The sequence below is a fragment of the Phoxinus phoxinus genome (assembly GCF_949152265.1).
Source record: "Phoxinus phoxinus genome assembly, chromosome: 1".
Classification (NCBI taxonomy): Eukaryota; Metazoa; Chordata; class Actinopteri; order Cypriniformes; family Leuciscidae; genus Phoxinus; species Phoxinus phoxinus.
In genome coordinates, this window is record NC_136876.1 from 10827985 (window position 1) to 10844087 (window position 16103).

General features: G+C 46.1%; 1 protein-coding gene across 1 annotated transcript in view; it reads right to left on the reverse strand.

Moving 5' to 3' along the window:
- Positions 1–16103, reverse strand: part of gucy2ca (guanylate cyclase 2Ca) — a 40541-nt gene that overhangs the window by 20457 nt on the left and 3981 nt on the right. The window contains exons 6-14 of the mRNA XM_079615642.1: positions 15168–15264; positions 14978–15092; positions 8004–8151; positions 7819–7901; positions 2415–2526; positions 2264–2345; positions 554–656; positions 390–455; positions 242–313 (exon numbers count right to left, since the gene is read on the reverse strand). Of these exons, the coding sequence (XP_079471768.1) occupies positions 242–313; positions 390–455; positions 554–656; positions 2264–2345; positions 2415–2526; positions 7819–7901; positions 8004–8151; positions 14978–15092; positions 15168–15264 (878 nt within the window). The remainder of the gene's footprint in view (positions 1–241; positions 314–389; positions 456–553; positions 657–2263; positions 2346–2414; positions 2527–7818; positions 7902–8003; positions 8152–14977; positions 15093–15167; positions 15265–16103) is intronic.

The window sequence follows — 16103 nt, forward strand, 5'->3', positions numbered from 1 at the left end:
TTATTTTTTATTTAAATCAGCATACATTTAAACCACTGCAAACATCATGCTGAATACATGCTAAATAAATAATACATGTTTTTTTTCCTTTGCTTTTTTGCATTCCAGTATTGAGAATTAATTTGGGGTAAAGTGTATTTAATTGTTATGGGGAATAAAATATTAAACTTTTTTTTTTTTTTTTTACATAAAAGCTAAAATGACAAATGTGACAGGTTTCAGGAGATGAAGAGGTTTTTACAGCGTTGAGCTCGATTCGCTGATCCTCAGAGAAGTTTCCGTCTGTGTTTCTCAGCTCCTTCAGAATGACGGGCTGCAGAAACACACACACGTGTAAACATTAATAGCACACACAATGCACACACACACGTGTGACGGGACACACAGACCTTTTTGTCGTATCGACCTTTGTGTTGTATCTCGACGCTGTTGTCACCCTTCTTATCCTCATCGATCTACAACACACACACACACAGAGAGAGAGACAGCGTCACTCACTCAGAGGAAGACAGATCATCTACACGCGTAAACACAGACAGAAGGACGGTTTTACTCTCAGACTGAAGTGGTTTCTCTCTTTGTCGTCCAGCGGCGTGATGACCGACGGGTTGATGTGAGACCATTTCTTCTGATTGATACGCACTCGCCTGTTCTGCCTGAAAACACAAACATATGACACATTTCTCTATAAATAAACAAATAAACAAAAAAGCACATGCTGTCTGAGTGGCTCAACTCTCAGTTTTCTTCATCCTGAGAGATACAGTCGAATTGATTTTACAGCCGGAGTTTAAGATTTGTTGCATTGGGAAATTGTTTTGCATTATTTTCATAATAATAATAATATACAATTAAATAATATATTTTCTTACTGTAATGTGATGAAAATAATGATTCTGTATTTTTTTAATATTTTTTTTTTTATATTTGTGGTTCATATTTTTATTTATAATGTATATTGCTCACACATTCTGTACATTATTCATGTTCATGATTATGACATTTACAGCTCAACACATTAAATATAAAATATATGTTTTTAGTAGGTGTTTTTTTATTGGATTTATTTCTAAATTAATTAAATTTAGATTTTATTTATTGAAATTGTTTCATAATAATTATTGTAAAAATAATTGCTCTCTCTACCTCTCTCTCTCTCTCTCTCTCTCTCTCTCTCTCTCTCTCTCTCTCTCTCTCTCTCTATATATATATATATATATATATATATATGGGAATCAACTTAATGAGATTGAATGAGAAAACTTTAAAGTAAAACATCCACATTTCTTAAAGGGATAGTTCACCCAAAAATGAAAATTAGCCCATGATTTACTCAACCTGAAGCCATCCTAGGTGTATGTGACATTCTTATTTTAGACGAATACAATCGGAGTTAAATTATAAAACGTTATGTCAATCATGCTTACACACTGCCTCCGAAACTTTCGTCCGTCATACATTTTTTAAAATTGGGTTCGATTTTTCGGAAAATTCGGACTCAGTGTGCAAGGACCTTAACACTTGAACTTGACGCACAACGTAATGACGAACGCGGTTGCCCAGCCCTGTTTGTTTAAACTTCGCGAGGCGTCAAAGCTCACGCTACTCCTACATATACGTCATACATCGTCAAGTGTTACTCTTTTGGCGTAAGTCGACTTGTGTACGCCTGCCGCAAGCTAGTTATTTTAGTTGATAAAGTTTTAAATATGGATATTTTTCTTACATGAACGTATCGCTTCACTTCAGAAGGCCTTTATTAACCCCCGCAGAGCCGTTTCGAGCACTTTTATCAACTCTCCCAACTGTCCCTTTAATATTTGCCCAAAAAATCTCACCTTAACAAATAAATATATAAATGGTCCTAAAGTAGGCTTTGATTTCCTTTAAGATGACGACAATTGTAACTCTTTTTGTGACGTATTTCCTTTTTTAACAGGAATTGTAACTCTGGATGGGACACGTTCAAATAGATAGCCAATAGTCTTTGGAATACAGCCGCACATGATTTGTTTGAATTTTATAGTCAACTCATGATTATGTTTACGACTGTAAACCAAAAACGTGAGGGGAAAAAATCTGAATTATAAGATAAATCGCAATTACCTTTTTTAATTCAGTTTATGTAAAAAATAAATAAATAAATAAAATAAAAACAGAACTGCGAGTCATAAATTAAAAATTGTGAGAGAAAAAAAGTCTGAATTTTAAGATAAAAAGTTGCAAAAGTCTGAGTTTGTGTTTTTTATGTGTCGTTGTGTACCTGTAAAAGATGAAAGCGATGGCCGTGGCGATCACCACACTGAGCCCGAGGACGATCATGACGATGTTCTGAATCTGCATACCTGAGAAACACATGCTAGCGTGATGTCATCTGTCACATGGCGCTTTATAAATTAATGCGAGCCAGTTACCATGAGCGGGTTTGTCGCTGGGCAGCTTTGATCCGTCCCACTGCAGTTCAGGATTCGTGTGATTCAACTGCGTTTCGTTCAGAGACGTGCTGAAGACAAACAGCGTCCTATACTGAAGACAAACACCATATATATATATATATATATCTATTAGTAGGAGGGTTTAAAAAAAAATATATATATATATTCAAACAAAAATATTTTATTGAAATAATTTGTAGTTTTACACATTTTTATGATTTGATTAATTATAAGCTTTACATCAACTCAAACTCATGGAAAAATTATATATAGAATTTTATTTATGATTAATTTTATAATTAAATCAATTATCATTAAATCATAAAATGTAATATTTTTATATGCAAATTTTACATTTCTTTTATAAATGAGAAAGCATACAAAATTCAAAGCTAAAAAGAAAGAGGTGAACAATGATAGTTGTGACAAAGAGGTGAACAACACGAAACCCATTTTACTTCTGTAATGTGAAACGTAATTTCCAGGCTTTCCGTGTTTTCAGTAGGGGGCGCTGTTACACATATTCTGACAGAGTACTGAATCTCCTGATCAAAACACAGACGAAGAACGAAAAGAAACTACAACGTGCATAAGCAATGCTTTCATCGTTTACGCACATTGCAGTAGAAAATCGATTTTCTCAGCTTTTTGTTAAAAATGTTGATTTAGGGGCCATGAAAGTTTTCACAAACACTGATGGTGGCTGACAACTTTTTAATTTTTAAATGTTGGCCGGTGTCACGTGTGGTTGCTATAAACAAGTGCACGAAGATGAAGATTCAAACTAAATAGTCTTTAAACCAACTGTCCAACATTCGTCCAACAGGAGAATAACGAGGAAACACAACCACATAACCTTGACGTCACCAAACAATGGGAACGTTGGGCTTAAATAACAAGGGGAACTAATGAGATAGTAAACAGAACAGGTGAACGGAATCATTAATCAGATACACTGGGAAACTGGGTCAAATGTCAGGCACAGGGAAAACAGATTCAGTACACATAGAACAGAACATAACCCTGACAGTACGCCCCCTCTGGAAAGGTGGGCCGTACAAGGTCCAACTGAGGAGGTAGAGTTGGGGGCCATGGAGGAGGACATGGAAGAGGAGAGGGACAAAAACAGTCAGGGCAAGTAAACAGTCCACGGGGGAGTGGAGGGAAGGAGAGAGGAGCCAGGGTGAGCCAGGAGCAGCCATACAAGGACCAATGCCACAGCCAGCAAGAGGATCCAAGGTGGGGTTGCAAGAGGTAGGAGCCATGGTGAAGGCCTGGAAGGAGGGACCAGAGATGCCATCTCCTGCGAGACACGGAGCCTAGGTGACACCGCAGGTCTGGGGGGGCCGAGGTGAAACTGACAGCTCTTGGTACTGAGGCGGGGAACTGGAAGACCGCAATGGAGCCGGAGGACCGAGGACAAGCAGGAGGGAAGGTGGAGCCCAGTGGAGCCACAAGGATGGAGGGCAGAGGCGCAGCCAGGAGTCCTGTGGTGGAACCAGGGGGGCGACTGACCAAGATGGAGACGAGGGGACAAGGGAGCCTGGTAGAACTGGTGGGATGATGGGCCAAGGTGGAGCTGAGGAAGCATTGAATCAAGGTGGAGCCGATGGGTCGGAGGACCGGGGTGGAGTCCGGGGCTCTGTGGCTGGAGGCGGAGCTGGGACTGGAAGACCTGAGGTGAATCCTGTAATGCAGGGGACTGACAGGGATCAGCTGAGGAATGGCTGGTGAACAGGATGGCTTTGGTAGAGGAGGAGGGAGAGGGAGGCTGGGCAGGAACTCTGGAAACACAGGAAGTTCTAAGCTAGGCAGAACCAGCAGGGAAACAGTAAACACAGGGCTGGGCCGGACTAGCGGGGAAACAGTAAACACAGGGCTGGGTAGAACCAGCGGGGAAGCAGTAAACACAGGGCTGGGTAGAACCAGCGGGGAAACAGTAAACACAGGGCTGGGTAGAACCAGCGGGGAAGTAGTAAACGCAGGGCTGGGCCGAACCAGCGGGGAAGTAGTAAACGCAGGGCTGGGCCGAACCAGCGGGGAAACAGTAAACACAGGGCTGGGTAGAACCAGCGGGGAAGCAGTAAACACAGGGCTGGGTAGAACCAGCGGGGAAGCAGTAAACACAGGGCTGGGCCGAACCAGCGGGGAAGCAGTAAACGCAGGGCTGGGCCGAACCAGCGGGGAAGCAGTAAACACAGGGCTGGGTAGAACCAGCGGGGAAGCAGTAAACGCAGGGCTGGGCCGAACCAGCGGGGAAGCAGTAAACGCAGGGCTGGGCCGAACCAGCGGGGAAGCAGTAAACACAGGGCTGGGCCGAACTAGCGGGGAAGCAGTAAACACAGGGCTGGGTAGAACCAGCGGGGAAGTAGTAAACGCAGGGCTGGGCCGAACCAGCAGGGAAGCAGTAAACACAGGGCTGGGTAGAACCAGCGGGGAAGCAGTAAACACAGGGCTGGGCCGAACCAGCGGGGAAGCAGTAAACGCAGGGCTGGGACGAACCAGCGGGGAAGCAGTAAATACAGGGCTGGGTAGAACCAGCGGGGAAGCAGTAAACACAGGGCTGGGCCGAACCAGCGAGGAACCAGTAAATGCAGGGCTGGGCCGAACCAGCGGGGAAGCAGTAAACACAGGGCTGGGCCGAAACAGCGGGGAAGCAGTAAACGCAGGGCTGGGCCGAACCAGCGGGGAAGTAGTAAACACAGGGCTGGGCTGAACTAGCGGGGAAGCAGTAAACACAGGGCTGGGTAGAACCAGCGGGGAAGTAGTAAACGCAGGGCTGGGTAGAACCATCGAGGAACCAGTAAATGCAGGGCTGGGCCGAACCAGCGGGGAAGCAGTAAACACAGGGCTGGGTCGAAACAGCGGGGAAGCAGTAAACGCAGGGCTGGGCCGAACCAGCGGGGAAGTAGTAAACTCAGGGCTGGGCTGAACCAGCGGGGAAGCAGTAAACGCAGGGCTGGGCCGAACCAGCGGGGAAGCAGTAAATACAGGGCTGGGTAGAACCAGCAGGGAAGCAGTAAACACAGGGCTGGGCCGAACCAGCGAGGAACCAGTAAACGCAGGGCTGGGCCGAACCAGCGGGGAAGCAGTAAACACAGGGCTGGGCCGAACCAGCGAGGAAGCAGTAAACACATGGCTGGGTAGAACCAGCGGGGAAGCAGTAAACACAGGGCTGGGCCGAACCAGCGGGGAAGCAGTAAACGCAGGGCTGGGCCGAACCAGCGGGGAAGCAGTAAATACAGGGCTGGGTAGAACCAGCGGGGAAGCAGTAAACACAGGGCTGGGCCGAACCAGCGAGGAACCAGTAAACGCAGGGCTGGGCCGAACCAGCGGGGAAGCAGTAAACACAGGGCTGGGCCGAAACAGCGGGGAAGCAGTAAACACAGGGCTGGGCCGAACCAGCGGGGAAGCAGTAAACACAGGGCTGGGCCGAACTAGCGGGGAAGCAGTAAACACAGGGCTGGGCCGAAACAGCGGGGAAGCAGTAAACACAGGGCTGGGCCGAACCAGCGGGGAAGCAGTAAACACAGGGCTGGGCCGAAACAGCGGGGAAGTAGTAAACGCAGGGCTGGGCCGAACCAGCGGGGAAGCAGGGCTGGGCCGAACCAGCGGGGAAGCAGTAAATACAGGGCTGGGTAGAACCAGCGGGGAAGCAGTAAACACAGGGCTGGGCCGAACCAGCGAGGAAGCAGTAAACGCAGGGCTGGGCCGAACCAGCGGGGAAGCAGTAAACGCAGGGCTGGGCCGAACCAGCGGGGAAGCAGTAAATACAGGGCTGGGTAGAACCAGCGGGGAAGCAGTAAACACAGGGCTGGGCCGAACCAGCGAGGAAGCAGTAAACGCAGGGCTGGGCCGAACCAGCGGGGAAGCAGTAAACGCAGGGCTGGGCCGAACCAGCGGAGAAGCAGTAAACACAGGGATGGGTAGAACCAGCGGGGAAGTAGTAAACAAAGGGCTGGGCCGAACCAGCGGGGAAGCAGTAAACAAAGGGCTGGGCCGAACCAGTGAGGAAGCAGTAAACACAGGGCTGGGTAGAACCAGCGGGGAAGCAGTAAATACAGGGCTGGGTAGAACCAGCGGGGAAGTAGTAAACGCAGGGCTGGGCCGAACCAGCGGGGAAGCATTAAACACAGGGATGGGTAGAACCAGCGGGGAAGTAGTAAATGCAGGGCTGGGCCGAACCAGCGGGGAAGCAGTAAACAAAGGGCTGGGCCGAACCAGCGGGGAAGCAGTAAACACAGGGCTGGGCCGAACCAGCGGGGAAGCAGTAAACAAAGGGCTGGGCCGAACCAGTGAGGAAGCAGTAAACACAGGGCTGGGCTGAACCAGTGAGGAAGTAGTAAACACAGGGCTGGGCTGAACCAGTGAGGAAGCAGTAAACACAGGGATGGGTAGAACCAGCGGGGAAGCAGTAAACAAAGGGCTGGGCCGAACCAGTGAGGAAGCAGTAAACGCAGGGCTGGGTAGAACCAGCGAGGAAGCAGTAAACAAAGGGCTGGGCCGAACCAGTGAGGAAGCAGTAAACACAGGGCTGGGTAGAACTAGCGGGAGGGGAGATTCAGGGCAATTATTTCCTCAGAGAAATCCCAAAAAAATAGTCCAGGTTTAACTCATTCAGAGTGGTGGAAAAGTCAGAGATGTCTATGGGCTCAGGCTCCGGGGCAGGGTGCGGCTCGGCTTGGTGTACTGGTGGAGTTCTGCTATAGCGCCGTCAGGCTGGGTAAAGGCTGACTGGGCTCTTGATCGGAGTCTGGAGTGGGGCTGGTGCCGTCCTCTGCGGGGCAGATGGTGAACAGCGAGTCGTTGTTGACCAGCACCCACTCCACGAATGCAGCGAAGTTGTAACAAGGAACTTTCCTGACAGGCGTGCCTTGGATTGCTCGCTGAGGTTTGAGATGTAAAACCACAAAGCGAGCTGTCTGGATAGTGAGTTTGGCACACCAACTCCAAAAAATTACTGGTGTGAGAATCCAGGGAGCGGGCTTTAATGAAGTTGTATAATTCTTTATAGGTATTGACTGTGGTTGTGACTTGAGTCTTTTGAATCCGTTCAGTCACCATTTCTTCATATTTCATATTTATGCCAGTGTATCGTGACACAAATGAGCATCTTTTGTTTGTTATGAGGGAATCATTGAAAACTAATAAGAAAAATAAGAGGTAGTGCTTTGATTCATCCTTAGTGACTCAAGTCTTTTGAATCTGTTGACGCAAAAGAATCGCTCACATTCGTTCAGTGGCCATTTCTTCATGTTTACGCTACAGTATGTGGCGACACAAATGAGCGTCTTTTGTGTGTTATTATGAGTCATTGAATTGAAATGAAAACGAAACAGCCTTATAATACATTATTCTATCTTCGTGACTCCAGAAGACTCACCTTGTTTGAGGTGGATGTGTAAACCACAGACAGATTGAAGTCTCTGTCTCCGCTGGCGTCTAATTCATAGTGTCCACCCACACCTGAACACACACTTACATCAATATCACATCATATCTATCATCATATTAACTTACAAAACAATGAGGGCTGATCCAGTGTGGTGTTGTTTTTTCAGCTCTTACCATCAAACGTCATGTTCCTGAAGGGATGTTCAATGGTGCGGCTGCTCTCACCATACGACTGTTTATTTATCGCCAGCAGATTGTCTCTCATCATTTTACCGAAGAGAACCACGGCATCATGGTAACCCACCACATAATCGTTCAGTGCCTGCAGGACAGAAGGAAACTGGGCCGTCATGAGAGACACGTCACCAGAAATCACTGATTCATTCAGGGTAACATTGGCATTGAAAGCACGCATGGAGAAAGAGTGTCACCATCCTGACAACTTTGATAAACTAACTTGTGTTCAGATACTAGTTTTCTGCACAGATTTGTGCCTGTGATGGTGTGTATGTTTTACTCCTTAATAGTAGTCGATATACAGCATAAAAAAAAGGTCTGTGCAACTGTATGCAATATTCCAGCGACTCCCAAACTTTTTTTTTTTTAATCTAAATCCATTTGAACTAAAATATTACTTGAAATTTGTTGTACTTCTGAGATTTTAAGTTAATGTTTGAATAATAAGTTAGTTTTATATAAAGTATTGTTTTGATATATATAACATCCAATTTTATTCATTGTAAATTTACATTCTTATCATTTAAATATTAATAAATTATTTGTTTAATAATTGTTAATTAATTAATACTTATTATTATTATTAATTATTAGTTCCCTATGGAAGCTTGTTTCCACCATTTAATAAAACATTTAAGATAATTGCTACTTTATATCACGAATTTTTGACTTTATAACTCTGAGCTGACTTTATAAGCTATTTTTTTTATCGCAGTTTTGTTTTTGTTTTTTTACATTTACTTTTTTTCTCAGAATTTTTGAAAAAAACGAGTCAAAACGGTGAGATAAAAAGTCGTAATAAACTTTTTTTATTTTTTTATTACGTGGTGGAAACGTCTCTGGTTACGTATGTAACCTTAGTTCCCTGAGAGGGAACGAAACGCTGCGTTTACGCTGTGGGAACACTTCCAAGTGTCTCGTCATGAAGCAAATGTATAATCAGTCCAATGAATGAGCGGGACGTCAGGTGACGTCATAGACCAGGAAACTATAAATCACCCCTGAACGCAGAGCGTGACAGCTTCTGAAAAGCCTGAAGCAAGTCGATCAGGGCATGCAGGAAGTATGGCAGGCGAACGCAGCGTTTCGTTCCCTCTCAGGGAACTAAGGTTACATACGTAACCAGAGACGTTCCCTATCAAGGGAACTCCCGCTGCGTTTACGCTGTGGGAACCCCAATACCCACTACGCCATAATGACAAGTGCCCGTTCTGTGTGAAGACCTTGCGCACACTAGAAGCAAGCAACCTCGCCCCAGGAGTGGAGAGGTCTAAGTCATAAAATTTGACAAATGCATGCGGCGAGGGCCAGCCTGCCGCATCACAAATGTCGTGAAGGGAAACTCCCGAAATTAGAGCCATAGAGGCAGCCATACTCCTCGTAGAATGGGCCCGGACAGCCAAGGTGAAGGCTGTCCGGCCGCTTCATAAGCAAGTGAGATAGCCTCAACTACTTGCTTGCTCATTATCTGTTAGATGCAGGGCAACCTAACTAGTTAACCCAAAGCAAACAAATGATTGCTCTTATATACGCCACAGGGCAGCTCTGTGGACATAAGCATCCAAAGCCCGGAAAGGGCATAACAGATTAAGTTTTTCCTGATCTGGGGTATTAGGTGGAGGACAGAAGGCCTGCAGCACAAATGACCCGCAATTTTAGAAGGGACCTAGGAATACAACCCGGCCTGGGGTGAAGAAAGACTATCACCCTACCAGGTGCAAATCCAAGTATGTGCAGGCCTCAGCCTCATGTACCACGGAGAAATCGAAATTAAGGATCTCTCCTCAGAGATAACCCAGCAAAGAAACATTAATTGCAGAAATCAAGTATTGTACCATAAGGGCAGATAACAAGATTCAGAAGGTGTTCTCCGCACCAGGCAGAGAACAGTTTCTATTTCAATGCATATTCAGTATTCTCGTGGAGGGAGCTCTAGACTGGAGTATGGTCTCCACGACCTCGGTCGAGAGACCTGAATCTATGAGCTGGGCCCCCTCAGAGGCCGAGCCCACAGTATCCATAACTCCGGAAGAGGGTGAAATATTGTGTCCCTGATTGGGACGCTAAGTCCCTCCTGAACGGAATCTCCATGGGAGAGCCATCTAGAAGGGACAGTAGGTCTGAGAAACACTCTCGGGCCGGCCGGAATTGGGCTACTAATAATAGATGAGCCCCTACCAGGCAAACCCTCTCCAGAACTCCCGGGAGCAAAGATATCGGGAAATGCGTACAGGTGTAGCCTCAACCACACCTAGTACATCGTATCCAGTCCAAGCGGAGCTGGATGCATCAGGGAGAACCACAAAGGGCAATGCGTAGTATAAACGATGCAAAAGGTAGACTGAGTTTACCGAAGTTCTCCCAAAGGAGCTCCACCACCTCAGGGTGAAGTGTCCATTCCCCGGGCCTCAGCCCCTGCCTCAACAGGATATCTGCTCTGATATACGAGACCATCAGTGTGTTGTCCGAAAGGACAGGCACATGGTGACCTCTCGGGTCTGACAGGAAGTATTGAGATAATCGGAATACCGCCATCACTTCTAGCCATTTATGTGCAAAAAGGAAGATGGTCCTGCCAAAGACCCTTCGCCGAGTGACCACTCATGATCACCCCCCACTTGTGAGGGAAACATCTGTCGATAGCATTATGCGTCGACAAGAAGCCCCCAACACTGGGCCTGGGCGAGGAACCAAGGTTCTTCCACATGACCGAGGCACGTAGGCATAGCCGCGTGACCTTGATCATGTGAAAACGGATTTCCCCTCGGAGAAAACCCCTTGGTCCTGAGCCACCACTGCAGGGGTCTCATGTACAGAAGGCCAAAAGTAATTACGTTGGACGCAGCTGCCATGAGACCCAACAGTCTGAAACTGCTTCACAGTGAGTGACTGGCCTAGTTTTACCCCATTTACGGCGAATCGTTATAGCACACCTAGAAAAGTGGTCCTCTGAGCTGGGAGGAGCACACTCTTCTTGGTGTTGTGTCGCAACCCCAACATCTTAAATAAAACAGGACGACATCTCGATACCGAACTGCCATATGCTCAGATTGAGCTAGGATCAACCAACCGTCTATATAATATAATACGTGAATGCCCTGGGGTCTCAGAGGAGCCAGAGCTGCATCCACGCATATTGTAAAGATGCGGGGTGATAAACATAGGCCGAATGGAATAACCCGATACTGGTATGCTTCGCCCCTGAAAGCAAACCTCAGGAACCTCCTGTGATGAGGATGGATAGATAAGTAAGCGTCCTTCAAGTCTATTGTGACAAACCGGTCCTCGGACTGAATCTGTGCACAATCATATTAGCGTAAGCATACTGTGAACTTGAGATTCTGAAACCTGCCGTTTAATTGACGCAGATCTAGAATAGGACGCAACCCTTCATCCTCTTTCAGAACAATGAAGTAACGGCTGAAAACCCTGACTGTCTGCTGGGAGGAGGAACCCCTTCTATAGCTCCTTTTGCAGAAGTGTCAGCACTTCCTGCTCCATAACCAGAGCCTGCTCGAGGTCCACCACTGTGGGGAGGACCCCTAGAAATCTGGGCGGACGAGAACCGAACTGAATTCTGAAACCCTTCTATAGTGAGCAGGACCCACTGAGAAATATGTGGCAGTAGTAACCACGCTGCCAGAAATTCTGCTAAGGGCACCAGTCTCTGGAGTCTGGCCTCTGGATTTGGTTGAACAGTCACTTCGGTGCCCTGAAGCGGCGAACCGGCAGGAAACAACCAAACTGACCGTTCTACGACCCTCCTCGGAGGATCGTATGGGGACGCTGACACCTCGGTGCCCTGAACGGCGAACCGGCAGGGAACAACCGAACTGGCAGCGCTGCGACCCTCCTCAAAGAGTCGCACCCCAGAGGTCGCCGAGGAGAAACGATTTCTCAAAACCGTCCCTGCCCCGGAGGAACCTTCAGAAGCCTGATAGCCTCAGCGTCAGGACTTCTTGTCCAAGTTTTATTAGAGATAACGACAGTCCTCAGATCTTGCCTACCTCTAACTCCTAGTTCCAACGACCCTCCTCGGAGGATCGTTGGAAAAAGCAGGCACCTCGGTACCCTGAAACGGCGAACCGGCAGGGAAACCGAACTGACCGCTCTACGACCCTCCTCGGAGGATCGTTTGGGGACGCTGACACCTCGGTGCCCTGAACGGAGGACCGGCAGGGAACAACCGAACTGGCAGCGCTGCGACCCTCCTCAGAGAGTTGCACCCCAGAGGGCGCCGAGGAGAAACGATTTCTCAAAACCGTTCTACCCCAGAGGGGACCATCCTCAGAAGCCTGCAGCCTCGGCGTCAGGCTTATTTTCTTTCTTTTTGCAGCACTTTATGCTGCGAGGAGCTTTAGTAGGTTGAGACTGCTTCCCAGCAGTCTCAGGAACATTAGATCGGTGAGGAAGAATCCTCTGGAACGCCGCTGAATAGTTTATTCCTTTGCTTATTTGAAAGCGCAGAGTTCAGAAGAACAGACATGTTTTATATTATTTTTCTTTACATCAGAAAACTTAATATATATCACTCCGTGGCCACCAGCAGGAACAACCGAACTGGCAGCGCTGCAACCCTCCTCAGAGAGTCGCCCTCCAGAGGACGCCGAGGAAAAACGATTTCTCAAAACCGTCCCTCCCCGGTACAGTTTTGTCTGTTGCGCGACGCAATTCTGGAATAGCGTCAGCGCTGCCATCCTCACATTCATCCATGCCCTTATATATAAATATATATATACTTTACCAACCAGCGCTGCTTAATAATATTGATCTATTATTTATGATGGCTGGTGGGTAGCGTCGGGGTTATAATGACGCCGACTCAGGAGAGAGATAGCTTGCAAGCGTCTCTTAACCCGAGGCTCTGTCATACCATGATACTAAATACCCATAACTATAGTAGAAGTTTGGGGATTTAAAACACATAAATAGAAACCGGTTTATTCCACGATCTCGACACCTCAGTGTGCAGATAGGGCGCTTTTTTTAAAACGGCAATCCCCGACGAGGAGGCTGAGATATAGAGTTTATATAAATTCATTATATTCTCACTCTCAGATTTTTTATCATTATATTCTCACTCTCATAATGTTGGCTGGCCAGTAAATATTTATTTAACTTAGCAACAGCACTAGATAAAACCTCCTTTTATAAGCTCCTCTTTATTCAACAGAGTTATGAGCAAACTTATTTATTATAGAAACTCATAAACATCTGCCTTATATATATATATATATTCTTTATATATATTCTTTATTGTTTTGTTCTCTCTTTCTTAACAAAACATAAACGATACAGTTCCTCGGAACTGGAAATCGCAGCATGAGTGTCTCATCGTGGGGAGGAGAAACGCAGCGCGTGCTTCTCCCCGAGAAAAGCCACTGGATCTGGCAGATGAGAGCCGAGATAGGGCGCGCCCGTCTCAACCCCCGCTGTCAGATCCGTTTGCGAACCCCACGAAACGAGTCCCCGCCGCGCCTCGGCAACAGCGGGACCCGCGCCTCGAGGAACGCGAACCGAACCGTCATCCTCGAAGAACGGCCGGCGGGAGCAGAGCGTCCTCACGGACAGCTTCTAGCAATGCTCACAGGCAGTCCCCTCGAGAACTGACTGTTAACATGCTCCACTCCCAAACAAGCTGATGTGTGTCCCCGCTCGTAAAATAACGTGGGCAGGGAACAACACAACGCTTGTTTGCTCTTTTTTTTTTTGCCATAAAATATATATTGCAACTTGACAGACAACAATAAATAAGACAGACAGAATCAGACCGATTCACACAGAGAGCGCTTCGCTGAAGAAACAGAAGCTGTCACGCTCTGCGTTCAGGGGTGATTTATAGTTTCCTGGTCTATGACGTCACCTGACGTCCCGCTCATTCATTGGACTGATTATACATTTGCTTCATGACGAGACACTTGGAAGTGTTCCCACAGCGTAAACGCAGCGGGAGTTCCCTTGATAGGGAACAAGCTTCCATAGTTCCCTCACCAACCTCCAGGGGTTTATTTTTAAAAAGTACATTTAAACAACTCAAGTAAACAAGTAAACTAATGACACATAAAAAAAAACAATTAAAAAAAACAATATGCTACATTATTGTCATGTGACTTTTTCATATTGGAAGTGGAAGGCCAGGTTAAGCGCGTTGCATTGTGGGATACAGTTTCTCACACAGTCTGTTCTGTTTTTTTCTACCGTATTTTCCAGACTATAAGTCACACTTTTTTTCATAGTTTGGCTGGTCCTGCGACTTATAGTCAGGTGCGACTTATATATCAAAATTAATTCCTACTGACTGAGATGACCCTAGAGAAAACATTACCGTCTACAGCTGGCAGAGGGCGCTCTAGTTAGTGGAGTTGTTCAGAAGCGACACCGAGGAAGAACTCAATGGATTCAGTGTGGAATGAGATCGCGGGTGCTTGGTGAACTTGCTTACCGGTAACTTGCTTGTTGGACTTGCTGGCTAATGTTAATTTAGCCTATTCAGCCTTCCAGGTATATGTTCTTTATGCTATTGTGTAGCTGAATAACTGTTAATGTGTTACATTAACATACCGGACACCTATTCAGCCTGTTGTTCTGTGTGCTATTGTGAATAACTAACTAACCTTTCCAGATTAAATGTCTGTTCTTGGATATTGTGAAATAAATTTCTAAATAAATGCGACTTATAGTCCAGTGCGATTTATATATGTTTTTTTCCTCTTCATGACGCATTTTTTGACTGATGCGACTTATACTCCGGAGCGACTTATAGTCCGGAAAATACAGTACAAATTTGGTCATTTTCACACACAGTTAATTATTTGCTTTCCCTGTTTCCTGAAGCCGTAACATGAACCTCGATGAAAAGAGAACGAACGAGAGAAAGACGGACTGAGAGAAGTGTGAAGATGGCACTCTACCGTTCCGTTGGACTTCCAGGCCGTGTGGTTGGAGTAGCTCCTGAAGCTGTGCATGGTGACCACCAGCACGTCCTTCATGTGATCGAAGCTGGACTCGTTGGTGTGATAACCCTCACTGAAAGACACGTCACAGTCAGCGCGAGCGACAGCCATGTGATCTGAAACGGGATTATGGGAATCACAGACTCACTTGTACAGGTCGATCAGGACGAAGACCACGTTTGAAGTACTTTTGGTGGTGTTCTTAATGTAGAGAATGTCGTCTGGAGTCCCACACAGGACAAAAACTGCAAAACAAAACATGGACGCAAAGAGTTTACTGCTGTGACAACAGAGACAAAATGAATGTTTATAAATATGTACTGTGATGGATGGATGTATGGATGGATGTATGGATGGATGGATGGATGGATGGATGGATGAGTAAGTAAATAGATAGATGGGTAGGTAGATGGGTAAGTAGATATATAGATAGATAGATGGGTAGATAGATGGGTAGATAGATAGATAGATAGATAGATAGATAGATAGATAGATAGATAGATAGATAGATAGATAGATAGATAGATAGATAGATAGATAGATAGATAGATAGATAGATAGATAGATAGATAGATAGATAGATAGATAGATAGATAGATAGATGGGTAGGTACATGGGTAAACAGATAGATGGGTAAACAGGTAGATGGGTAAACAGGTAGATGGGTAAACAGGTAGATGGGTAGGAAGATGGGTAAACAGGTAGATGGGTAGGTAGATGGGTAAACAGGTAGATGGGTAAACAGATAGATGGGTAAACAGGTAGATGGGTAGGTAGATGGGTAAACAGATAGATGGGTAAACAGATAGATGGGTAAACAGGTAGATGGGTAGGTAGATGGGTAAACAGGTAGATGGGTAAACAGGTAGATGGGTAAACAGGTAGATGGGTAAACAGGTAGATGGGTAGGAAGATGGGTAAACAGGTAGATGGGTAAACAGGTAGATGGGTAGGAAGATGGGTGAACAGGTAGATGGGTAGGTAGATGGGTAAACAGGTAGATGGGTAAACAGGTAGATGGGTAAACAGGTAGATGGGTAAACAGGTAGATGGGTAAACAGGTAGATGGGTAAACAGGTAGATG